Source organism: Anoplophora glabripennis, unplaced genomic scaffold (assembly GCF_000390285.2).
Source record: "Anoplophora glabripennis isolate ALB-LARVAE unplaced genomic scaffold, Agla_2.0 scaffold22, whole genome shotgun sequence".
Classification (NCBI taxonomy): Eukaryota; Metazoa; Arthropoda; class Insecta; order Coleoptera; family Cerambycidae; genus Anoplophora; species Anoplophora glabripennis.
This window is the reverse complement of record NW_019416298.1, coordinates 2,181,193-2,209,058: the sequence shown is the minus strand read 5'-3', so window position 1 is coordinate 2,209,058 and position 27,866 is coordinate 2,181,193. Positions and strand designations below refer to the sequence as shown.

Genomic DNA, 27,866 nt, shown 5'->3' with positions numbered 1-27,866 from the left:
AATCGAAGGAGGATTTATGGACCTATTTTTTTTAATGGTACTCTTACTGCGCAAAGGTATAGAGAAGAAATTATCGCTCCTTTTGTTAACCAGCTGGAAGAAAACGAAATTACAAACTTTTACTTTCAACAAGATGGCGCAAGGGCACATACGGCAGGCGAGACGATGAATATGTTGAGGGAAGTTTTCCAAAATCGACTAATAAGTCTCAATGCTGAACATAAATTTCCACCGAGGTCATGTGATATTACGCCGTGTGATTTCTTTTTGTGGCCTTACCTTAAAAACACTATTTTTGAACTGCCTATTCCTGATTTAAACCATCTGCAGGCTCGACTTATAGACAAGATTCGTGAAATTAACAATACCCCCAGCATCTTAGAAAATGTCTTTAATTCTTTGAGGAACAGGTGTGAAAAGTGCTTGGAACAAGGAGGGGGACACTTTCAGCAGCTGCTTTAATTTATTGTTATAACAAGGAGGGGGACACTTTCCGCAGCTCCTTTAATTGTTTGTTATTGTTATCACGATTATTCTTTAAAATAAAGTTATATAGTCATTAACGTTATTGAAACTGACAGCTGCTATATAGCTCGTTGAGAAATGAGGTTAAGTTGGTCGCTATAAGCTACTCCCTACGTCCAATGTGTCAGAGCCAACTTCGACAACGTTTTTATTTGAACGCTCGTTATTTTTCGTTGATCACGAATATTTTTAGAATATTTCAAAGTTGAAAAGCTCGTCTTGTAATTGTGACTGCAACCCGGACGACAAATAAAGAAAACACCTTCGTTCTCTCGCCATCATCGTTCCGAATCCAATACGTGTTTGCTGGAAGCGGATCCAACAATATTTCAAGTGTGAAGCTCCTCCACACGTGTCTACCTATTCTACGCGAAGATCAGAAAAACATTAAAAACAAACAATCCGCCTCGCGAAACCTGGCGCGATCACAATGGAAAATCCTCCTTCGAACGCGCCGTTCCTACAATGCGTTTGTCTTAACAATTCTATCCGGGGGTTGGGGGTGGTGTCAGTCGGCGGCGGCGGGGGCCAGATTGGAATTTTGTAGCATGTGAAACCCCGATAAGCCGATTGAGCTGTGCGGTCGCTACGCAACAAGGGTGATATGCCCAGCGCGTCGAGGGAACGTACAAGGTGTTCCCTGGATAAGGGATACGCTCGAAAAAAATGTGTTGCCGATCCTCGATTAACGTCGGAAATAAATAGGCGGTATCGGCAGTGGCCGAGATTAAATTTAAGCTGCTTTCTTTTACCTCTGTTAGAGTTTCTGCCTGAATATTATTAGGCTTGTTTATCTATAAATAATATTTATAGGCATACCTTACTAATTTTACATAAAACTAATTTATGTTTTAAAATAACTATTTTTGCTTACTTCTATAGGTTTGAATCATCTTTTTAAATAATTTCAAATTTGTAATAAAAGGTATTTGTTACGATTTCTTCAAAGTACTCTGTTGTGATTCTCTGTCAGAACCAAGACCGTAAAAACCACGCCAAAGTCACTCAAAAATCAAGGCGGAGATTGCACGTTCATCGACCAATAATTTCGTAGATACGTGCTTGATCATTGTTTACATGAACAGACATGAAAAAACAAATGCTCGATATTCATTTTAGCTTTGTGTGATGTCATGATGCGAGATACAAGTCCACATGGCAAATTTTATGTTCCATACAAGGTTTAGATAGAATTAATTGCGACGTAATAATTTCTTGACTAATTGTGAACTTTGCAAAATTTACAGAAATATCGAACAGTTTGGTTGTTTATGAAGAGTGCTTTATTTTATTAGTTTAAGTAAAAGTTATGCTAAAACATTTGAAAATAATATTGGTACAATAAGTAAGTACAATACAAGTAGGTATATTTAGTACCTTTATAAATACAGGGTGGCCAAATGAAAACGAAGCAGAGCCATTTTCAGGAACTGCGTCAAGATTGTAGAAATTCGCTCAGACCCGTCGATTTTAGATTAAAGGGGGACATTCTTTGCTGGTATTTTTGACTTCGCAGCTTTCACCCCCAAGTAAGGGTAAGCATCACCCCAAAATATTTAAATGGCATGGGGGGTTGAGTAATATTTCTTTTGAAAGCTCTTACAATTGTCAAATACACTGCTCAAAATAATTAGAGGAACCCTTATTTAAATCTCAATAACTTTTTTATTTGTAATACTATATAAATCTAATAATGCATATCTTAAAGACTAACATTTTGTTCGAATAAATTTACGAAAATCAAACAAATTTACATAAACATTCTTGAGACAATAGTACCAATAATTCAAAAAACTACAAGAAATAAAGTGAAACATACAATCAAAATTTCAATTTAGAAATATGCTGTGCCTTGGAATAGTAAACAATGTTGACAGTTCAACATAAATTGTAAAAAATGAGGCATCTAAGTGAAGTTGAAGTCGTTCGTGTTGTTGCTAGTATAAAGTATGGCACCAGTATTCGACAGGTTGCAAGAGATTTTAACGTAAACCCTTCTGTCATCCATCGTGTGTAGAATCGTTACTTACAAACCGGAGGATATAAAAGACGCATTGGACAAGGTCCTAAGACCGAATTCAGGACAGGTTTTTAGTCCTATTCTCCTTGCGTTCTCGTACATCCACAGCAAAAGACCTTCAAAGTAGGCTCAGAACGACTCATGGGTTGGAAATTTCCGATCAGACAGTTAGGAATAGACTGAGAGAAGCAAACTTGAGACCAAGAAGACCCGTGCGAAGACCTATTTTAACTCCGTATCACATATTGTTTCGTTTACATTTTGCACGTGAGCATGTGGCATGGCAACTTCGATATTGGAGACCAGTACTCTTCACAGATGAGTCACGATTTCGTTTAAGTCGTTGTGATGGTCGAGTATGTGTATATCGACGTCCACATGAACGTCATTCTTCAGCTACCATACAAGAGTCGAAAGATTTGGTGGTGGGTCAGTGAAGGTTTGGGTCGGAATTAGTCTTGATGAAAGAACGGATCTTGTCACAGTTCCAGGGACTCTAACCGCTGAACGGTACATTGATCTCATTCTAGAAGATCATGTTATACCAGCCGCTTATGGTATAGGTCCAAATTTTCTGTTTATGCAAGATAAAGCAAGGCCATATACTGCGATTATCACCATGAACTACCTTCAACATCACGGGATTCAATCCATGGATGGGCCTCCGCTAAGTCCTGATCTAAACCCCATCGAACATCTTTGGGATTTGTTAGATAGGCGTGTTCGGAGGCGCTCAGACCCACCTCAGACTCCCCAACAAATGCCCTAATCGAAGAATGGGAGAATATACCACAAGAAGACATTCGTAGGCTCATCCGAAGCTTATCACGGAGGTGTCAAGCAGTAATTCGTGCTAATGGAAGACATACACGATATTAGTGAACCAAATTTCACTAGGACCTTTATGTTATACAGACAGGATCACAGACTCTTCACTTTATTTCTTGTAGTTTTTTTTTTTGTAGTTAAGAGATTCGAACAAAATGTTAGTCTGTAAGATATGCATTTTTAGATTTATATAGTATTACAAATAAAAAAGTGATTGAGATTTAAATAAGTGTCCCTCTAATTATTTTGAGCAGTGTATGATCACAAAAGTGGATTTTTTAACCTGACAATATTTACTTGAAAAAAGTATTTAAATTAACGATACTGCCTATAATTATCTATAAATTGTATTAAATGTGGGGCTGTAAATCTGCTCATGATTTTAAGTAAGAAAGTTCATGTAAAAATATGCCCGTAAATGCTTCGTTACCAAGGATACAGGATGTTAAAGTTTCAATAATTTTACTGTTTTCTCTTTGGATCTCCTACAATTTTTAAGACGTACCTCAAATTTAGAACGTATCCTAAGCTAACAGATTACCTGCATTATTAGTCCTGCCTAATAGTCGTCACGATCTACAGGGTGATACTTTTTCTGGGGTCGGGTTCCTTTCAGCCCCTTAAAATTTCTTCCAGTATACCACTCGTCTTTCCTAGATTGAGGGGTTTATTCCCTGTTTAATATAGAAACTTTTTTGTCTCTTACAATGTTTTCATAATTATCTGCGGCCGTTTTCAAGCAAAAATAAAAAAAAATGTAACTAAATTAAAAACCGGATTTCATAATCCTCATCTACTTACAATTATTTTGGTTCTTAACGTGAATGAAATTTTGATCAGTATATTAGATCACAACAATGTAAAAATGAACTTATTTCAATAATTCTGTAAAGAAATAGGTATTTGTTTTTAAATATTCATTAAAGCTATTAAAATATTTGTCCAATCTTAAAAAAAAAACACCGAAAAGTATATTGGAATAAAAGTGGGTCTGTTTTCTGTTATTTTTTTTAATTGGAATTGAACGACTGACCTTACTGAAGACATCTTTTGACAAGTGAGGAACTTCTGATATTTGTAATCATTCTTACCGTCACGTTGAAGAAAAACCGTGTCCTACATTTCCTCTCCCTTTCTTGACCCCCAGAATTAATCACCGCCGATCAAATTAAGTGCGTTGCGCACGTCCCGAAGGAAGTTTCTTATGGATGTACAACGTCGGAGGGAACATACAAGGTGTTCTTCCGATAATGGATGACGTGCCATCGCACCTGCGGATACTATACACATTTTTTCGCGATTAGCGTGCAGCGGAATGGTTCCGGGCACGAGAAATTGGGCGCGCACGAAGATCGCTCCGGGAAGGAAGGAAATAAATTACTCCGGACGGCGATTTAAACATCTCGCAGGGGTGAAAAATGGGGCGCGGATCCATTTCTGCTACGTACGTACGGCCGCGATCTTCGCGTAATGCTTTTTTTACACGAAATTGCCCTGCGGTAACACCATGTTTCATGTTATCAAAAGAACTTGGGTGTTTTGATTTTTTATATTTTGCGAGGGAATTGCTTTAACTGAAAAACCGTAAAATACAACACATCTTTTTTTACACAGTGCTTCTACACAAAAAAGGATTGAAATTTCTGCCCAATCTACAATTTCATTTTTTTTAAGAGTGTGATAGTTTTTAATGTATGGCGCTTTGTCCATATTGAGTGCACTGATACATCTTACTGCGCTAATTCCGCGTGATCCGGTTTACGTTGTCCAGAGGCGGCGTGAAATAGTAATTAATGTGCAGTTTAAAGAACTGATTATAATTCGGCTATTTATACAGGGTGTTCAGAAAGACCTCCCGTAAATACTGGGGATGACAGTATGTCAAAAACTAAAATAATTGTTTTGCCTTATGAACTGTATGTCTATCTCCTCTTGTTTTCGAGATACAGACGACAAAGTATAATTTTTAAATTAGAATTTTTACGAAAATTTCCAAACGGTGCGTAATATTTTTATGAAATTTGGTTTCCGGGATTTTTAAGGAAGTATATCGGGTTTACTCAAATGCACAGATGTACTTGAAATTTATATAGCGTATTAGGCAGTGCTCCCTCTGTGGGTCATATTTTTTTGAATTTTTTTTTTTAATCTGGATTTTGAGATATTGTTGTTGAAAGTTGTTCATTTTAACATAGGTTTATATGGCGAAGATGGACGGTGCGGCTCTTTTTTTGTCCATAACTGAGAAAAAATGTAGAAATTGTGAAACAAAACTTTTCCATGGATAGTACACAGTATTATCTTATTTTTGATGTAAAACTAATGTAAGGTTTGAACATAGTACAGCTGTATTAATTAGAAACAGAAACCAATAATTGCATTTCTTTCTGACTTGAGGATTAATGTGGCAACGTCGCAAACAGCTGGCAGCAAGGAGGGGATACATTTGAAAGAATTGATAAAAACGAAATTGATTTCAACATATACATTTTTCCTAAATCCCATGTACATTGTTATCAACAATAAATTATCCACAACAGATGATTTTTTGTAATGTTTTTAAAAAAACTAGATTAATTAAAAAAGACTAGGAAGTTGTGATATATTTATTGGAATAAAAAATACAGTTGATAAATCCTTTTAATATATTTAATGGTTTATAAAAACATCGTAATCATTACCCAACAATATTTAAGGTTACATAAAGTTTTCTTTACTTGATTAATATAATTAGTAATACTTGAGATAAAAGCATTTGTACGGAATAACAAAGGAACATAAATATTTCTCAGCAAACTTTATATCTAAAAAATTAGTTAGTTATAGTTGCAAAACTTTTGTAACATTACTAAAAAAGAAATGAAAAACACGAACAGTGAGTAATAATGTAATTTCTATCACAGAACCTTCAAAATTGCATCCAACATTTTCTTTGACTTGGACGAGAGATGGGCGCGAGTGTCATTTAATTTCTTTAGAACTAAATTAACATAATTCTCGTTGTTTTACCAGTTCACATGATTTACGGATTTTAAATAAAGGATACAAATCTTCGTGATGATAATACGATATATTTGCTATATATAATGATTATATTTTACATAGTTTACACACAATACATTTTTGTGTCTGTAGGTTCGCAGTGTGTACAATGCTAGTCAATTATTAGCGCTGTTGCCATATCTACATAGTCTTTATGCGTTCATTAAATATAATTTAAAACTACTTAAATATGATATTTTTATGTTGTTAATTAGTCTATACGTATGCTATGTGCATATGAGTAGATTTCTTTGCTATATAGATAATGTTTATCGCAAATAATTTCAATAGAATTTAATTTTTTCAAATTGGAAGCGGGTTTTAGTCCCATAAGAAAAGCATAAGACCCCCCCCCCTGCACTCCTCACTTCCCTCGGACCCCGATATACCCGCCAAAGGACGCCAAATACGCTGGTCTATTTTTTTATATTTCATAGAGGGCGCTAGTTATGCTATATTCCTATTACATTTTAAGTTATAATTTTTTTAAGGTTAAGTTTTTTACCATTCCGGCTCCAATTTCTAATGTACCTATAATTTTATTTTAATAATGCACCTTTGTTTGAACTTCCTAATGCGGACGGTTTTCGAGAAGAAAAGGCTTTTAATTGAACTATTACAATATTACGTTGAATAAATTTTAGGTTATCGTTCTTACATTCGCGTTTTCTAGAAAAAACCCGGCTCTTGCCTATTAGAATTCGCAACAGATTTTCTTAAAATTTTACTGATGTGGGCAGGTTTCATCCATAAAAACACCATAAAATCCATCGCGGCGAACTAAATAGAACTTACGTTACCAGAATGCGATGTCGGGCTAGCCATTTTGTTTTATTAGATGAGTTTTAAAGTTGCTGGTAGCTTTTTTATGTACCAAATAAACCAAGTTAATATTACAGTTAAAACATACTGTGTTTGCTAAAAATACAAATCTGTTTAGGCCTTCATAATATTACAAATCCAAAAATTGAATTTAAAAAGTTTTGAGAACATGTAAGCATATTTTAACACAAGCACTGAAAATTGTTATTATGAATCGTTTTTCTAATATTCACGAACACTTAGGACTTACTTTGTGCTTAAAATGAAGGGTCGTTATGAAGCGAGGTGTTTCCACGTCAAGCCTCGCTGAAGCGGCGTTTTTTTATTTGTCTTTTTTTTGCAAGCGAATATCAAAAAATTAATTAAACAAAGCGTTATTTTCGCTCTAGTGAATACTCTTTATGGTGCAATGAAGACGCGTATACTAAAATTACATCATTAAATTAATGTATTTAATGTAAAAATGTAAATAAGGACCGCAAGAAAATGTCTATGGGACAAAATTAGTGCTAAAAAATTAATGTATAATATAATAGGCAGTATAAATTTAAAAATGCCTCCAGTATTGTGACTTATGAAACAATATCTGATGTAATTTATGTTTTGACGTAGTAGAGGTATTTAAAAAATGAAGATAACAAGCGGGTCGTGTGTAGTAAATCCGAAAGAATAGTCCCAATAAAATCCACATTTTTCCTAAAATATCTTCCCCGCTCGCTAAAATATTGCTCGGAGTTATTTGTGTGTTTAAAATAAAAAGATTATTTTATTGAAATGCCCGGCTCGGTGATTTGTGCATCAATAAGATAGACAATCTAGAGCGTGAAAACGAGGTTAAGAAAACGCTTTTATGAAATGCCTCGTCTTTTATGTTTCTGTTGTTGATTCGGGAGATGAAACGATGAAACAAAAAATTCTGGAGCTTCAATTTGCGTCACTAATTGTAATCACCAATACAGTTTCGGTTAGTTTAATTACAGGAGAATACTCTACTTTGTTTTTCGAGAATGGGGACGAGTGTATTTCGTAGTTATACGTACAGGATGTCGCAGAAAGTGGTGCGAAAATTGTAACCATTTTTTAACTAGCCAAAAGCAATAAATAACGTTTAAATAATTATTATACACAACAAATTAAAATAAAGGGTGGCCGAATAAAAACGAAACAGAGCAATTTTCAGGAACTGCGTCAAGATTGTAGAAAAACGCTCAGACCCGTCGATTTTAGATTAAAGGGGGACATTCTTTGCTGGTATTTTTGACTCCGCCACTTTCACCCCCAAGCAAGGGTAAGCATCACCTCAAAATATTTAAATAGCATTGGGGGTTGAGTAATATTTCTTTTGAAAGCTCTTACAATTCTCTTTACATCAGATTTTAAATTTTATAATTCCGCCCAATACTTTGAGAAAAATGTACATTTTAAAATTTAAATTATGTTTAGTTGCTTACTTACTACTTAGTTGATTAAATGTTCAAACTGATGACCGCCCGCTTCCATACAAGAATAACGTTGGCGCACATTCCGAAGCATTTCCGGAGTGATTCGACGGCATTCGTCGACGAATCTTTGACGCAAATCTTCCAGCGACGCTAGCTGTGTTTTATAGACTTTACATTTTAGAAGAAATCAAGGGGCGATAAATCCGATGATCGCGGAGGCCACTCAATGCTGCCTCTTCTCCCAATTCTATTTCGTAGAAAACGTTGGTCCAAGTACTGACGGACAATTAACACATCATGCGGAGGAGCACCGTCCTGTTGAAAAATCAAATCATCTTCATCATACTCTGGAACATTTTCAATAATATCAGTCAAGGTAGGGTCAATAGCGTCTTCCAGTAACTGCAAATATATTTGGCCAATCAAATTACCAGGTAGAAAAAAAGGACCCACCGGTCACCGAAAATTCCATCCCATACATTTAATTTTTCCGGTTTCTGTGTATGCACCTCGTGAAAAACTCTTGGGTTTGAATCGGACCAATAGCGGCAATTGTGACGATTTACCGTCCCGTTCAAGAAAAAACTGCATTCATCAGAAAAACAGATGTTAAAAATGAACTGTGGATCGTTCCCTGCTCGCTCACTCATTATTTCGCAAAATTGCAAACGGCGGTCATAATCATCCTCATGAAGTTCCTGGACTAAATGTATTTTGTATGGATGGGATTTATTCTTTTTCAAAATGGTTTATATGCTAGTTCGATTGATCCCAGAAACAGATGCCAGCTGCCCCTTACTTAATGTAGGATCAAGATGAACTTGTCCCAGAACTGCAACTTCACTAGCTTCATTAACTATCAGTTTCTAAATTTCTCGTTTTTTATTGGCTACGTTCCCTGTCTCTTGAAATTTTTTTACTAACTCTAGAAGATACTTCCTCCTGACATATCGATCTTGATGTTGTTCATTAAATAGCTGAGCTGTTCTATTCGCACATTTATTGTTCATAAAGTAAAGTGAAATGATATCTACTCTTTCCGCAATGGAATAAACCATATTGTTTAATTTTCAAAAACACAATTAAATAAACTACCAACCAACGCTTCCAAAGAATACTGGAAAATAATTTGGAATACACTAATTTTACGTTCTTTGTGTGTGTATAGCATTCATTTCTGTTTTTTACAATTGTGTTTTTTTACGAAAGTGATAACAATCGCCAAAAACCAATGTAACCCAAGAAATACTAAATTTATACCATTGGCGTACTTAACTCGAATGACTGACATTTTTGCCGTTACTAATTGTTTGTACATAAGTTTCAACTTTAAAATCAAAATTCTTAATAAGTATTGGGCGGAATTATAAAATTTAAAGTCTGTTGTAAAGAGACATGTAAGAACTTTCAAAAGAAATATTACTCAACCCCCAATGCCATTTAAATATTTGACGGGTCTGAGCGTTTTTCTACAATCTTGACGCAGTTCCTGAAAATGGCTCTGTTTCGTTTTCATTTGGCCACCCTGTATATAGATTTATGGAAGGTAGTTTGAGTCTCCTTGGTCTTGGGTTTCTACTTTGATCACGATTGGCCCTGAGTGGTTGGATACAGCTTCGTATAATTTTTTTTAAAACAAATATAACTTTAGAGATTTTGAGACAACTAAGGAATGAATATATACTAGGATAGACAGATTAAATAGTTTAGTAAAGCTTAGTACTGAAATATCATGAGGATTGAAACTTTTTATGTGTTTAAGGCTTATTTATGACTTCATCTACCACGTGACATGGTACAGGGATGAAAGAAAAAATGTTATTGTGGCAGACATCATCAATATAATTTCTGTAACGGGCCGAAGGTAGCAGTTTTGATATTATGTTATTGGCAATGCTGGAAAAATAATAAATATTAAATTCGTCGCAAGGAAAAATGAAAATGTGTGAATATTGCTTTTTAATAAGAAATACGCATGGCAGCTGGTCGATTTGCACCATCTTTGGGTAAAACGCTTTTTACACTTGCGTGGACAAATACGAACCACGTCGTGTGTTAACCCAGTGCGAAATTATACCCCCGCTCAATTTTTTACTGCGCATCGCTCGACTGCCGCCATTCGATCTTTCCTACGGAAAATTTAAGACTGGTATTGATAACGCTTCGGATATACTCGGACGTCCATTTATAACCCGATCGAAGGGCCGCTTTAAAGGATTATATTCGGCAGGGGCATTCCATCCAAACGTTTATTCCGGCCCCAGAAACAAACGTTCGTCCGTCTAGGTGGCTTTTGTTCGCCCAAACAACATTTGGCATGCGAGTCGGGTGGGACGCGGTGGCACGCCCGCCGGAGCGTTCGAGTTAAGAAAGGTCGATTTATTTCCGGACGGACGACAGCCCTCAAAGGGATCTCGGCGAAAACCCAAGAACGAAAGGATTTGATTTAATGCCTGGAACGATGGGAGCCTTTTCTTCCCGAATTAATTAGTTTCTTTTATTTAATGGGTGGGCTGGGGAGCGGAGCGCGGATATCCCAGGTATCGATTGCGATTATTTATATGGGCGAGAGAACAGCGCATAATCTAAGGGTTAGTTGTAACCGAAAAGGCAGTTCTTAAAAAAAAAAGTTAGTTCTAAAAGTTAAAAAGGGCAGTTGCAAAATTTGATTGCTTGAAGTACTATGGAAATGAAATTTTATGACATAACATAAATTTATTGAAATAAAACAATGACTGCGAGAGAAGGGAGAATCTCCTCTTCGAGTTTTTGAATTTAGGTGATAGCATCTGCGGGGAGGTTTCCACTAATGATTCCCGGGGCCTTTTAAATTTTAAACATAAAAATTCCAGGCAATAGTTGTTAGGTGATGACTACTTGATAATAAGTTATGACTCAGGCACTAAATATCTGTTAAGCTGCATTTGAACATTGAATCTAGCTTTTCACGTTATTTAAAATAGAAATTTGAAAATTTTCATTTCTTTTTTCATGGCAACTACGATTTAATTAAATAAATCATAAAATTAAGAATCTAGGAAGCCCGAAAGATGCTTTAACATCACCATGTACAGGCTGATTCAGAATTCAGTACAAAGAATTTAGGGGCGTATTTTTGAGGTCAAAATAAGACTTTTTTTCCTATAAACGTGGTTCCACAAATGTTTAGTCTTCGATATACAGGCTGTTAAAAGTTTCGATTTTCCAAACAGATTTGAATGTTGGTATAAAACTTGGGGTACCGGTTTTTTTTTTAGTATGCTAAATTTAAATATGTCATTCCTTTTGACGATGCTGTTTTTTTCTCTATGTATTTTGATAATGACAATACTACCGTTTAGTCAGCAGTGATTTTCTCGAAAACGGTTGGTTGTATTAGCTAAAATTCAAGATTTTTCACCGTAAATAGTTAATAAAATTTGAAAATATGTTGCACATTTAACCCTTCATCAGCCAATATCTCGGAAACGGTAGGTCTGAGAGATTTCGATTATAAGTATACATATTTTGCTTAAAATTGATAGGGGAATAAAGGACTAATATGAAACGTAAATGTGCAGGGTAGGAAAAAAATTGGGCCAATTTGATTCAAATGTACCCTTATCCCTTATACACGCAAAAAATTCTTACTTTAAATGTACAACATTTGATTTTAAGGTATCACATGTTTATATATATGCAAGAATATATTTTCTTCTTTCAAGAAAATTATTTATTTATTTAAATACTTTAAATTTTTACCCAGAAATATAATTTCTTACTTTAAAAATAGGCAGTATTTAAAATAAGTATTTGATACTTACGGTAAAACGAATTCTATTCTTAATTTTATGATCTACATAGATTTTATAGAAACATGTTTTGTATTGTATATTAATGTATCGTTTGTTTAATACAAAATTGAATAGTTTTGGTCAAATGTTTGTAACGAGCGTTCAAATAAAAACGTAGTCAAGTTGGTTCTGAAAATTTGGACGTAGGGCGTAGCGTATAGCAAATGAACTTAAACGTCATCTGTCAAAGCGCTATATCGCCGCTATCAATTTGAATATTTTCGTTTTAAAAAGCGTTTAAAATGGTGTTTTCTCAAGAACAAAAAGTGTTTATCATAGAGTCCTACTCTATGTTGAGGGAAGTTTTCCAAAATCGACTAATAAGTCTCAATGCTGAACATGAATTTCCACCGAGGTCATGTGATATTACGCCGTGTGATTTCTTTTTGTGGCCTTACCTTAAAAACGACTTATAGACAAGATTCGTGAAATTAACAATACCCCGAGCATCTTAGAAAATGTCTTTAATTCTTTGAGGAACAGGTGTGAAAAGTGCTTGGAACAAGGAGGGGGACACTTTCAGCAGCTGCTTTAATTTATTGTTATAACAAGGAGGGGGACACTTTCCGCAGCTCCTTTAATTGTTTGTTATTGTTATCACGATTATTCTTTAAAATAAAGTTATATAGTCATTAACGTTATTGAAACTAACAGCTGCTATACAGCTCGTTGAGAAATGAGGTTAAGTTGGTCGCTATAAGCTACTCCCTACGTCCAATGTGTCAGAGCCAACTTCGACCACGTTTTTATTTGAACGCTCGTTATATACTTATTTTAAGAATAAGTATATTTGGATATAATGATATTTGGATATAAAAATATTTTGTTTCAAACTCACAACATCTAGTACAACAGCTAGGATCATTCGTAAGTTTCACCAACCAGACATAGGTCGGTTTGGGACTTATTGATGGTCGTCATCATTATGTTTTAGAACGATTTAGCTGCTTCAGTGTCGTTACTCACAAGGAAATGTGTATACACAGAGCGTAAGTGGCTTCATCTATCGCGCTATTTACCACCGCCATTCTGTGACCTGCTACAATTTCCTTTCAAGAAGACATAAGTTTAATTATAATATGTTACATTTGTCTTGAATAATTCGTACATTAATACTAAATTTGAAATATACACACATATTTTAAGTAAATGGTAGTTTTGAAACAAATATATTTGCAGTTTGCATTGTAGCTAAAGTCCGATATAATAAATTTCAAAACTATAAAAGATTTCAATAAAATTACATATATTTACAAATAATATAAATTCTAAGAAAAATTATAGATTACAGCAAATATTTCACATAGTTTGACGAAAGTATTTACATTTGAATAGAATAAAATAACATTTACGGCAAATAATTCCATTTAAAACTATCTGGTCATTTGATCCAAATACTTTTTTTTCAGTGTAGGTGTAAAAACAATAACATTTTTAAATTTAGCATCCTAAAAAAACGCCGTACCCCAAGTTTTATGCCAACATTTAAATCTGTTTGGAAATTATTCCTAAAAAATCGAAAAAAATGAAAAACTTTAACACCCTGTATATAGAAAACTAAGCATTTGTGGAACCACATTTATAGGAAGAAAAGTCTTAAAAAGTTTGACCTCAAAAATACGCCCATAAATTATTTGTACTGAATTTTGAATCAGCCTGAATATAAGTACCGATTTTTGGCACGTTGAAGTAGAAAAAATTTTCAGGTTTTTCAGAATATTTCAGGAACGGTGTAACTTATCTCTAATTTCTCTTCATAATCCGAAATAGCATGGAAATATGCAACTTTTGCGTGATTTAACAAATCCCATGCTTCTTCTAGTTCCTGACCACCCTGTATATCGCGTAGGTACTTCAAAAGGTTGTCGATGTTTCAAAAATCTATTCGTTTTAGTTACTTTTGGCGGTGTAAATTTATTTGGCTTTGCCTATTTCCATAGTTAGGGATATAATATGATATTTATTGTATTATTACTTATAAATCGAGACGTCAAAAATGGATACCTAATACATACCGCATGACAGACACAATAAGCCGCCGTCTCTTCTTGTTTTCTCTTATTCCCCGTCGTCCCACGTCTCACTAATAAACCCCGCGTCTGGTGGACGTCAAGTGAAATATCGCGTGATTTTTGACGCGCTCCATGAGACATTCGATTCGCCCCTTCATAAACGCCAGAAAAGAATTTGCGTCCCTGCGACACGTCAAGTTAAGGAATTTTATTGTCAGGGCGGTATAAACAGAAAGACTAACGGAATGCCGCCCCCGCGCGCCTTGTTTTTCGGCGGATTGACAGCTTTGTATTAGCTTTTGACGATGCCGAGTCGATACTTCGCTAACATTTTGGGCACGCTGCTGGAATAAAGATCAGGGGAGACCGGTGTCAGTTGTAACAAAAATTTCACTGATCATCTTGGAACCTAAGGCGTCATTTGTTACAATTGACACCGGGTTTAAAGTGTCAGAAAATGAATCGAGAATTATTCCACAAAACTTAGACCGACCCTGCACCACCTGGAGTAATGACACGCATGAGAGATTGTTTTGACCTCAGCTTAGAAGCATGCGTGGAAATAATTTTTAGCAATGTTTGTAGACCAGGCGGTAGCTGTTTTAAAAAGGGTATACTTGGGTAAAACGCGTATGATCGGAGATTTTTGCTTTAACGGCTTCTAAATAACATCAGAAATGATAATTTTTCTATGCAAATAAAAAAAAACGTGGGCATAATTGTTATTGCAAAAAGGTATAAAAAAATAACAAAATAATTCATTTTTTTCTTGGATTTCTCGTCGGCAACTTAGCAACTATTCGTTTTAGACAAAAATGGAAGAGGTAAAAAAGTTTTGTAATTAAATTTTGATCAAGATAGAGTTAGTTGCAATTCGAAAAAATATTTATTGTTGTTGCAAAAATCGGAAAAATCATTTAAAAAATTGCAAAAAATGCTAGTTTATTTGTCAATTTTTTTTTCAGACACTTGAATAATACCTAGGATCTTCATACTTTTCCCAATTAAACTTCTTAGTGCATAGAATCAAATTTCATCCAATTCGGTTCCATAGTTTTTACATAATACCTAATTGTATAATTTTTTTTTAATCGAAAAATGTTCAAAATCAAATTTCTAAAAATCTAAAGCCTTTGAATACTTGAAAATATCACCAAAAAAAGAAGAGCTCTCAAGCTTAAAATGATTTTTGAAAAATTCAAATCGGACGATTAGGTGAGTCGTGGTGATTGTTTAAACATTTTAGCAATTTTCACGCTTATAAACAATTGCAATAATTATTTGTTTTTTTCAATTTTTTTTTATTTTAAATTTTTATTTACATTTAATCTAATCTAATTCTTTTACTAGTTCGTGATTTTTCACATGCGTCATCAGGATTATCACAATCTATTTCGTCGTCGATTTCCTCGTCCTGCAACTGCAAAATATCATTTTTTAACGACTCTGAAATCTGATGTCGAGTTCACTTGCACTTTCTTCTGACAGGTCTTCTTCAAAATCGATTTCGAACTCGTCTACTTCCACTGTTTTGTAAGCATTTTTACGCATTTGCCCTTGGCAATGGGTGCAATACTCGGAGCATTTTTGAACTCGAGAATTCAGATCGGAGTAGCTGTATGTTTGCTCCCCCCACCACTGATATCTCATTGATTTCACGCGATCTTGAATATCTTTGAGTGATATTTTAAATGGGAAGCCCGTGATTGCAAATTTTGAAAATTTATATCTGGAAAGTACTCGGAATGACAAACCTATTAGTTCAAAAAACAGCCCTTATACCCTTATAGTTTTTCTGTAAATAAGGGTTAACTCTAACGGGCTATAACTCCGAAAATAATGGGCGGATCATCAGTTTTTTTTTAAATACTCGTCTTTCCGAGTACTTTCAAACCATATTTTAAAATAAAAAAAATTTAAAAAAAAACATTAAATTATTGCAATTGTTTATAAGCGTGAAAATTGCGAAAATCACCACGGCTCACTTAATCGTCCTATTTGAATTTTTTAAAAACCATTTTAAAACTTGAGAGCTCTTCTTTTTGTGGTGAAATTTTCAAGTATTCAAAGGCTTTAGATATTTAGAAATTTGATTTTGAAAATTTTTTAATTAAAAAAAAAATAAAAAAATTAAACAATTATTATGTAAAAACTATCGAACCGAATTGGATGAAATTTGGTGTGATGATTCTATGCACTAAGAAGTTTAATTGGGAAAAGTATGAAGATCCTAGGTATTATTCAAGTGTCTGAAAAAAGTTGACAAATAAACTAGCATTTTTTGCAATTTTTTAAATTTAATTTTTCCGATATTTACCTTAAAAATAATTATTTTTTCGAATTCCAACTAGCTCTATCTTGTTCAAAATTTAATTACAAAACCTTTCTTCCTTTTCCATTTTTGTCTAAAATGAATAGTTACTAAGTTTTCGACGAGAAATCCAAGAAAAAAATGATTTTTTTGCAATTTTTTTATACTTTTTTGCAATAACAATTATGCCCACGTTTTTTTTTATTTGCATAGAAAAATTATAATTTCTGATGTTATTTAGAAGCCGTTAAAGGAAAAATCTCCGATCATATGCGTTTTACCCAACCCGAAACAGATACCGCCTGAACTATCGATTTATGGTAAGTAGTTTATTTCTATTATTTTTGTCCCAGCGCTTTCCAACATTTTCTAAGAGCCTTTAAGAAATGTTTTAAAGTGATCATTTCGGCTGACAAAATGCGGGCCGCTTTTAAAATTTTCTGTTTCTTTGATTTGATCTTTCTATACAAATATGACATATTGGTCAGATTGCTTAATGAAAATTGTTTATTTTACATATCCTATTATTACCTTTAAGGAGGATGGTATATCCATGTTTCAAACGACACCTACCTACTAAGTTATTGTTGTGGAACATGTTTTATCTCATGTTAAAAATACGGATATTATTATATTTTTATCGACTCTGATCAATTACGTGTTTACAAATTCTTTCTGGAGATGTTCTGGAGAAACAGAAATTTTTGTTCTGTCTCTCTGGGGGTTATAAACTTCATAGCCGCCCGTGCCAAATAACACGTCTGCGGTTTTATTAGGACGCCCCAACAAACATTTTATTACGCGAAATTTTTTTTAAGTAAGATGCATTACGATAAACAAGTACACGATAATCGATCTCCCGGACGCTTAATTTACCTAAATGTTGAATTTTAAAAGCCTAGTTTTGTAAATATTTAAATTAAACAGCTTCCGTTAAAACGCAGAGTTTATATATAAGTTAAAAATGTTTTTGATATGTTAAAAATAATGCAGTGTTTGAAAATACGTGCTCATCTGCAAATTTTACTGTGGAGCTAATTTCGTTGTTGATTATTATACTCTCACTATTTAAAAACGTGGAGATATTCATAAATCTGTTGGTAATTTTCATTGCTACACTTAGGGAAGTTGTTATTTCGACGACGGGATCGGAAGTGTGGATTATAATCGAGAATAATAATTTCAAATTTCACAATTATTGTAAACTTACCAGTTTCTCGAAGACGTCTTCCAATACTTCTGAAAGTTTGATGATTTGACGATTCGGGAATCTTTCATGATACACGCGTACACTTCTACGGCAGTCACAAAACCCTACAGCTAACAACATCGCTTTATTCATCAAAACTGTATTTATCTAATCATCCTAGAACACTTAAAATCAACCAAACTGGTTTGTTCGTGGAAGTAATGGCAACTGTAAGAAGAAAGAAATATCCTTTGACAAACGCTTCTCTGAGTGTAGCGAATCCCCCGCCACCCCCCTGAACCGTCCGAAATCCGTCCCGCAACTTATCTTTCGCACCTCCGCCTGCCGCGCCACTTACTCTAATCATTTATTTGTTTCAGAATGATAGCATAGCCGAGTCAGAGCCTGCCCCCAAGGACATGACAGCTGTCAATGCGGTAAGTTTCGTTATTAATGGCCAGGCCTCGCAGCAGAGGGTAAGAGGGTGCGCCTCCGTCATATCGAGGGTTAGACGGAGAAGCTGCCACAGTTGCAGGAGACGTTGCGGTGTGGAGATTGATATTGTTCCATTTCGGAGATGTTTGGCGTTAGGCACGCTGCGGGACGGCGGGTTTCGTATTTTGAATACTGAGTTATCATTTGATGCGAGCGTAAACTCAAAAAATTTATTTCCACAGCGCAATGTTTCTCAGTTAAAAAAAGTGTTGGACAATTTGATCAATTTTGCGAAGGTTTTGCGAATAAATGTCGGTTTATTAGTAGAAATCGAAAACTAAGCCGTTTATAACCACTACAAAATAAAATTGCCCTCAGTATGGAGCCCTGTGGGACACATGTTTTATTTTACTGTTTGTATCCATTTAGATTACAGCACAAATAGTACCTTGATAGTCTTCAGCCCAAATTATGGTAATTGTGAACCTAATTTATAGTTGCTTCATTTTCAAGTTACAGAGTGTTTAATTAAAAAAAAATACACTTGTCAAAAAAATTAAAGGAGTAGAAATATTTCCAAAATTTTTTAATGATTTTTGTAAGGCAGTGACTTCGTGAATAATGGTCGTATCGAAAAAAAATAAGCATATTGAAGGTTGAAGATTCTAGTTTAAAAATCTTGAGGCAAAAAGCGAGGCAAAAATTTCACTTTTTTTTTTAAAACTACACGGGCTCAGAAATTTTTCTTTCTGGCTTAATCAATGCAGGGGTCATTTAGCCGTTTCTTCAGCTTCATTTTGTTTTTTGTTTTTTTCTGTACGAATATTTCTCATTGAGATATCTAGGTATCGACTATTGAGTGAAAAGTAACCTTTTTTTATCATCGATATCTCGTGAACTAATGATCGTACAGCGAATAGAAGGTGGGTTTTGGAAACCTGAATTAATCCTCTTCAAGGATCTTGTGGTTTATTTAAGAAAAAAAAATATGTATATTCAGCATTAATTTAAAAAAGTACAAAAAACTGACTTTGTTTTAGAAAATCGACGACTACTTTGCAAATATTACGAAAAGGACCAATGTTTTAGGTTTCCCCTTAGCTCAGTACATGTTCATGAGGTCTATAAATTTTGAAATCATCAAAGTTTTATAAAAAATTAAAGGAGCAGGTTTATTGATTCTGAAACATGAATTAATAATTAAGATGAAACAATTTGTTTTGCGTTATTTTTCTCAGACTTTCGCGTTAAATAGGCACTCAAATATCGAAAACCAAAATACAAAATTTTTTTTTTAATTTAAATAAAAAATGTTTTTTTCGACATTTTAAAAATTTATTGTAAAATTGTAAAAATGATAACGCAAAAAAATTTCAAAACTAAATTCTTCAAGCTTCAAGATACTTATTATATGATCATTATTCATGTTACAAACTTTTCAAAAATCACTAAAAAATTTGGAAATTTTTCTGCTCCATCAGTTTTTTTGCTGAGTTTAAATACGTACATAAATATCTCCAAATATATTTGACATAGAATGATGAATATTGGACAGACGACTTAAAAAGGTAAAAGCAAACATGAATGCGATTAAAGTGGCGGAGGCGCCGGGAGAGATATGTTATTAAGAACAGCATAATTTCGACTTCACTGAATGTAAATTCATTTGATTCCCAATTACTTTTAAAGGAAACCGTTGTGCTTCTGCTTCATCCTTTAAATATACCCTGTATATCCTCAACGTAATGTTCCTCAGTTAAGAAAACATGTAACCAATTTTACGATTTAAAATTTATAATTTGCCACACTCCTTAGTTGTAAAAGGTATGAAATTTTAATAATAAATTTATTTTGTCATTGCAATACACGCAAACCTAAAAAGGAAGTTGTTTATAGACACTATAAAGTATAAGGTCCCCAATATGGAACCTTATGGTACTTTTCTAATAGTTACGCGAAACAGTACACACTTGTGTCTTACTATTTAGATCTGTTTAGACTAAATCAACAATGTAATAAAATAATATGATTAATACGACTTATAAACTATAATTTACTACAAATTTTGTAAACGAATGCCAATTTTATCGGCACAAAGTCGTCTGTACTAGTAAGAATGCCCTTACTATGGAGCCCTATGGGACATTTACATGGTATTGCGCAAAATAATTCACTCATTGCCCTATTTTTATTTATTTAAACTATATTCACATCGCAATGTTCGTTAATTAATCAGATATACTAATATACTTTATTTATAAGTACTATGGATCAAGTTTTGTAAAACGAGTGTCACGTTTCTTATCACAAATCTAAAGAGAAGTCGTTTATAGACACAATCAATTAATAGTCCCCCATTATAGAGCCTTGTGGTACTTTTCCAGTGTATTACGTGAAATAACAGACATATCGTGATCAATTTACATAATAGCAACTGCCATAATATATACATATATACGTAATTGTCTGTATCGAGTTAATTTTTTGCCATTAAATTATAATATCCGTCGCGATAATCCAACAAAGTGTGCCTATATCTGGAGCATCTGGTCATTAACGACTAGAATTATTATATTGAATTGTTATCGCGTCTATTGTTACACTAACATTACTGAGGTCGAGAGGCTGTGCTCGCAATAGTACCTACTAATTAATATACGCTCTATAGTGTATTGCTAGCTAAATCACATACTCGTATACGAAGGTACGTTATTTATGGCGTCGCATGTTCAAATAACATCCGAATGTACGCTCGGAAACTGAGCACTGATGTTAAAACGAAGGACTTCGGGGTTAAATTAATGTGCCATTTTTAAATTATTTGCGATCAAATACCAGTTTTATTAGTGGTGCGATAATTTTGCTCAGGCTTGTATTTTGTATAGTAACGTTAACTCTCGGTTGTAATTTTGATACTGAAAACAGGAAAATTAACTAATTAAAGCGATATATATTTATGTAAAAAGCAGGAACTAGGAAAAACTCTCTTTTGACAAGCTTTTTTCACGTTCAATATTCTCCACGACGGTCCTGCGTGTGCTGTCAAGGACTTTGCGCAGAAATTCATTATCCCGAACTCCTCCGTCCGTACAAATTCTTTACATCGTCGGGAGAGGAAGTATTACAGTTAAATGTAATAACTAGAGTGAAATGTGCTAAGCGCCTTCATAACTCCGATCCGCCGGATGAAAGATTTGCAAGTAAACGATTTTAAAACGGCACGCAGGCTTTGTAGATGCGATCAAAGGGACGGGTGGATGTTTTATTAAGCTTTGATCTGACACGGGATCGGCGATTAGATCTTTTTAGTTTCATTAAGAAGTGGAGCTTGAAGTAGGGTGCTAATCTTCCGATAGGCTGTCAGCATCTCGTATTCTCCGAAATTGTAAAATAAAAGTTATAACGGATCAACTAAACAATATCGGGACATGCGAATCGTAACAGAGCTAAAAGTTACGCTTAAACTCCAACTAAATTCAACCACCCATAAAGCCGCACAGTATAAAAAGTTATGTGAAGGCAAAATTGACGAATACACCCCTGGTATGTCTTAATTTTGATATGATAATGAGTTATTAGCCAACACGGCGTCCCTGCGTAAATTCGGAGGGTAAAATTTTATACGAGCACATAAACCGGCTGAAATTAACTCCATAAAAGTCGAAAAAGTTTAAAATTGTTTCGGCCGTTATTCTATTTGGCAACTTTATATTAAAGCCCCGCAATTATTGCTCCGGTTAATGGGGCAGTTTAAGTTTATCCGTAATTTGTAGCAGCATGCTACCAATATGTACTTTTGCGCACGGAAATTGCCGTTTGTTCTATATTCACGATTATTTGCTTCGGTCTGGTCTTTCCTAGCTTTTGCAACGCGGAGACCCAGCGATTTTAGAACAAGTTGCGTCTAGTGACTGCTCTAATGTCCAAAAACTACATATGTCCATGATTAGAGTGAACAAGAGATAAAACACAATATTTTGCTCGTCTTTAAGACGAGGTTATCATGGATAATGTTAAGTTTGCATGTTCAGGTTGTCCAGAAAATGGAAAAACTGAAGATGATAATAAAGTGCCTTTATTTCTATTGACACGAAAAAATGTTACAAAGAAAAATTGGTTAGAATGTAACTTTTACATCAAAATTTCAATGAAACTGTTTTGATTGCTCCTGTAAATACATTAAGCAGTATAGACAAAAAATGGCAATTCCATTGAAAGATATGACATATGCTTTATGATAACCTATCACCCAACGAATGACTTTTTCCCGTAAACTGAGAAATAAAAAGTGTTCCCTCTCAGCCGCTCTAATTGTGAATACGCTGTATAATTCTTGTGTGTGCGCTCTAATTGTGAATATGCTGTATAATAATTCTTTTGTAACTTTTATATTAATTTTTAGGATGTATTTTTAGTGCTTCTTTTCATTAATGTTTTTTTTTTCTCGTACTAAAACTTATCCTTGAAGTGGGTTTCACCCGTTGGATATTTTAAGAGTAAATAAATAAATAAATAATTCCTAGTATTTATTTGCGGTTCTAAGCGAATGTAGTGGGTAAAACAGAAAACACGGGGTTCAAAAAAGAAACGCCTGCTTGTCTGTTTGCTTGATTCGTCCTTATATCATATTTAACAGCATTTGCCGACGTCAGTAGTTAGGATCCACGGGCTTAGTTCGAGCTGTGTATTTATCATCAGTTCGCCAGATTTCGGCCTAAAGGCTACACTACAGCCGATTAACCCGAATACACATCGATTGAATAAAGTTATAAGCCACACTTTACTGCTTTTTATTTCGCTGTTTGAAGTTGGCCAGTAAATAGACCGTAACTAATGAATTGAAAATAATAAATGAAAGGAAAACTAGACAACATGTACTAGAGGGAAAAAGTTTTGCCATAGGAGCAATTCGTGAAGGATAGTTTTGATTAATTGATTAATTTTCATTGATTTGCAATAAATGAAATTTAATTTTAATAATGTAAAACGTTTTGTGAGAGTTAGAAAGAGGCGTTTGGCACATACCATGCTTAAAACAATTAAAAGCGGCCATGGTAATTATGTAAATAGCGACGTGAACTATTTATGTGGATCCAAATGGAAGCAAATGGGTATTATAGGGGAGATGTGGGTAAAATAATTTAAAATGGTAGGCGTGGTTGAAAACAAACGAGGCTTATTTCAAGGGTAGCTTTCTTGGATGATATTAAACCAACTTGAATCAAGCTTCCTCAAAATTTTGTTTAAATAAAAAATTCTTATATTCCATTATTTTTTATAACCCCGTGGCGAATCCAAAATGGCCGACCAAATTTTCAAAAAATAACAGAATCGCAGAAAATTTGGTATACGGGGGTTTTCGGGGTCGCTGACTACGGATCCGAGGTTAATTTTGCAAAATTCAAGATGGCGGATCCAAAATGGCCGACCAAATTTTCAAATAATATCTAACGGAATCGCAGCAAATTTGGCATACGGGGGTTTTCGGGGTCGCTAATTACGTATTCGAGGTCAGAATTGCGAAACTCATTTTATAATATTTCACTTTATAACCTGACTACCCAATCATGTGTTAATCTACTTTTTTCGGCTATATCTTGTTCTTTTTTCTGTAAAAGTTCTTTTTACGGGTTGAGTTTTGTAAATCTGATCTCGGATTTGTGATCAGTGACCTCGAAAACCCCCGTATACCAAATTTGTCGCGAATGTGTTATTTTTTGAAAATTTGGTCGGCCGCCATCTTGAATTTTGCAAAATTAACCTCGAATTCGTGATCAGCAACCACGAAAACCCCCTTATACCAAATTTGATGCGAATCTGTTATTTTTTGAAAATTTGGTCGGCCATCTTGGATCCGCCATCTTGAATTTTGCAAAAAAAAAATTGTATTTTTCTTAGCACTTTTTCGTGAATTTTTGCTGTTTTTGATCTGTTTTTTGAGATTAGGACTAACTTTTCTTTTTTGTATGGCTGTGATTAATGGCATCATAATAGTTCAAGTTCCAACATGACGAAAAATTATTTTTAGGAACTGTACAGACTGAAATCCAGTACCTATTTAACATTTACAAGGCTAGACGTATCCGCGGTGCTTTCACAATGTTTAAAAATGGACTGAGTTTGAGGTTGTTATTTTTTTTGGTAGTACTTTTTTCCCCATTTCCCCCAACCGTAGGAGCGCAGCTGGCATCTCCCACAACATTAATGCACTGCTCCTTAAAGCGGCTTAAAACCCATATTAACCGACTTCATGTATTATTCCGGAGCTCTTAAATGCGTAGGCGGGAGATTCTTAAGAGCAGTTTGTGATTATAGTCGATGTAAGAACCTTAATTGCAGATATATTTAGTTCAAGTTCGGTCGGAACGCGCCCTATTTAATAATTGAGGAGCAGTAATGAAAACTCGAAGGAGGCCGCAGACAAAAATTATAATTTATTCACGTCCTGTTATGTAGATGCCGTCGAAGTTCTGACTTTGCGTAAACCATCCAGCAATTAAGTACTTTGGCAGTCACGGAGGGGGAAGTTCGAATCTATACGGAGGCCTAAATAATGTTTTGCTTTCGTACAGGAAGCTCGAGTAGTTATTTTATGTTTTTGATTTCATACACGTGATGTAAAGGGTGTGATTGAGTCTTATTAAAAAAGTTTCAAATAAAAGTTCTGATAACGTTGGATTTCAAGGTCATACCTCCGAATATGGTGTCAGAAAATTTGCAGGTCATAAAGGTCAAACTATTTTTTTTCTGAATAACTCCACAATATTGTTTCAAGCTATAGTAAGAATTTGGAAGACAAATTAAATGACCTTAGATTGACATTCACTACAAGTTGTAAGGTCAAACTAAAGTCAACTAAGAATACTTACTGTTTTTTTAATATTTCTTCCGTATCCTATAATTGGACAATTATACGATGGATTTTGTAAAATTTAACCTGGAATACTAAACTGAAACCTTAGATTGCATTTTATTTAATTTAAGGAGGTATATCGGGTTTACCTACTCAAATGCACAGATGTACTTGAAATTTATATAGCGTATTACCCAGTGCTCCCCCTGTGCGTCTTATTTTTTTGAATTTTTTTTTAAATCTAGATTTTGAGATATTGTTGTTGAAAGTTGTTCATTTTAACATAGGTTTATATGGCGAAGATTTTTGTCCATAACTGAGAAAAAAAATGTAGAAATTGTGAAACAAAACTTTTCCATAGATAATACAAAGTATTATCTTATTTTTGATGTAAAACTAATGTAAGTTTTGAACATAGTACAGTTGTATTAATTAGAAACAAAAACCGATAATTGCATTTCTGTCTGACCTGAGAATTATTGTGGCAACGTCACAATCAGCTGACAGCAAGGAGGGAATATATTTGAAAGACTTGATAAAAACGAAATTGATTTCAAACATATACATTTTTCCTAAATCCCATGTACATTGTTATCAACAATAAATTATCTACAACAGATGATTTTTTGTAATGTTTTCAAAATACTAGATTAATTAAAAAAGATTAGGAACCTGTGATATATTTATTGGAATAAAAAATACAGTTGATAAATCCTTTTAATATATTTAATGGTTTATAAAAACATCGTAATCATTACCCAGCAATATTTAGGGTTACATAAAGTTTTCTTTACTTGATTAATATAATTAGTAATACTTGAGATAAAAGCATTTTTACGGAATAACAAAGGAACATAAATATTTCTCAGCAAACTTTATATCTAAAAAATTAGTTATAGTTGCAATACTTTTGTAACATTACTAAAATAGAGATTAAAAACACGAACAGTGAGTAATAATGTAATTTCTATCACAGAACCTTCAAAATTGCATCCAACATTTTCTTCGACTTGGACGAGAGAAGGGCGCGAGTGTCATTTCATTTCTTTAGAACTAAATTAACATAATTCTCGTTGTTTTACCAGTTCACATGATTTACGGATTTTAAATAAAAGATACAAATCATCGCGAGGATAATACGATATATTTGCTATATATAATAATTATATTGTACATAGTTTACACACAATATATTTTTGAACGCGTACGCATCTTTACCCGAATTTGACGCGCAATATCTCCGATGTCCGAGGTCTGTAGGTTCGCAGTGAATGCAACTGCTAGTCAATTATTAGCGCTGTTGCCACATCTACATAATCTTTATTCGTTCATTAAATATAATTTAAAACTACTTAAATATGATATTTTTATGTTGTTAATTAGTCAATATGTATGCTATGTGCATATGAGTGTAGATTTCTTTGCTATATAGATAATGTTTATCGCAAATAATTTCAATAGAATTTATTTTTTTCAAATTGGCAACGGGCTTTAGTCCCATAAGAAAAGCATAGCCTCCCCCCTTGCGCTCCTCACTTCCCTCCGACCCCGATATACCTCCTTAAAAATTGATTAGCAAAGGAAAATATTCAGTTTGTGTTGCAAAATAAATTTTACTCGATGTATCATCACCAAAAACAATCTTCTATCTCTGCTTAATCGAATTAAAAGAATAATTGAAATTCCGATATCGACGCCTGCTCCTTTTGTTTAAGCGGAAGCAATAATACGTTTCTAAAACTCGGCAGGAGCCAATTTACCGAACTCCTATACATCAATGTCTAGAGTGCCCTGTCATATACGGGTACCCATGGATTCGAGACTTTATTATCTAATTCTGAATTATAACACGCCCGGGGCTAAAATAGAGTATGGGATAGTCCCCGAGGATTTATTCATTCATAACTTACGGGATGAACTGGATCCCTTTCAGCGGATATACACTTAATATTTCCGGAATTGATATTTATCACTTTCGACAGGGTGTGTGCGGTACTTTTTTCTTTAATTAAACATGGAGGATTAGGCCATTAAACGTGATTTTCTGTCGGATGTGTGAGTACGGTCGTTACCATCTGTAATACAAAACCTCACGTCTGTCGCGTCATCGCTAGTGACGTAACCATCAGAGGTGTAGCCTGTACCTATGATCTTTTAAATGGTGTTCAGTATTTAAAGTTCTTGAAACATACTTTCCCAGGTCTATTAGAAGATGAGTCCTTGAATATTAGAAGAGACCTATGGTTTGCGCATGATGGTGCACTAGCACGTTATAGTCCAAGCATTCTGTCACGGATTAATGTTAAATTTGCAGAAATTATTACCTGGACAGAAAAAATATGACCGTATAGAAAATTAAATTTTAAATTGAATTTCTTATTCTTTAAACTCGATCCAAAATGGTGACCATGGTTAAAAAAAATCGCAAAGTTGCAAAAAACGGTTTTTCTAAAATAACTAAAAAAATATAGCACCTATTGAAAAATTTTAAATGAGAAAGTTGTAGGTTTTAAAAAGATCTATCGACTGATTTTTTGAGTTATTTTAGAAAAAC

The 27,866-nt window shown here is 34.1% G+C and overlaps 1 protein-coding gene across 5 annotated transcripts in view; it reads left to right on the top strand.

The window, feature by feature from the left end:
• LOC108917312 (serine-rich adhesin for platelets) overlaps window positions 1-27,866 on the top strand; it is a 305,787-nt gene that overhangs the window by 13,157 nt on the left and 264,764 nt on the right. For all 5 annotated transcript variants that reach the window (XM_018723857.1, XM_018723854.1, XM_018723856.1 and 2 more), the window contains one exon: window positions 18,405-18,461. In XM_018723857.1, coding sequence (XP_018579373.1) covers window positions 18,444-18,461 — 18 coding nt within the window. In that variant the 5' untranslated portion in view covers window positions 18,405-18,443. The remainder of the gene's footprint in view (window positions 1-18,404; window positions 18,462-27,866) is intronic.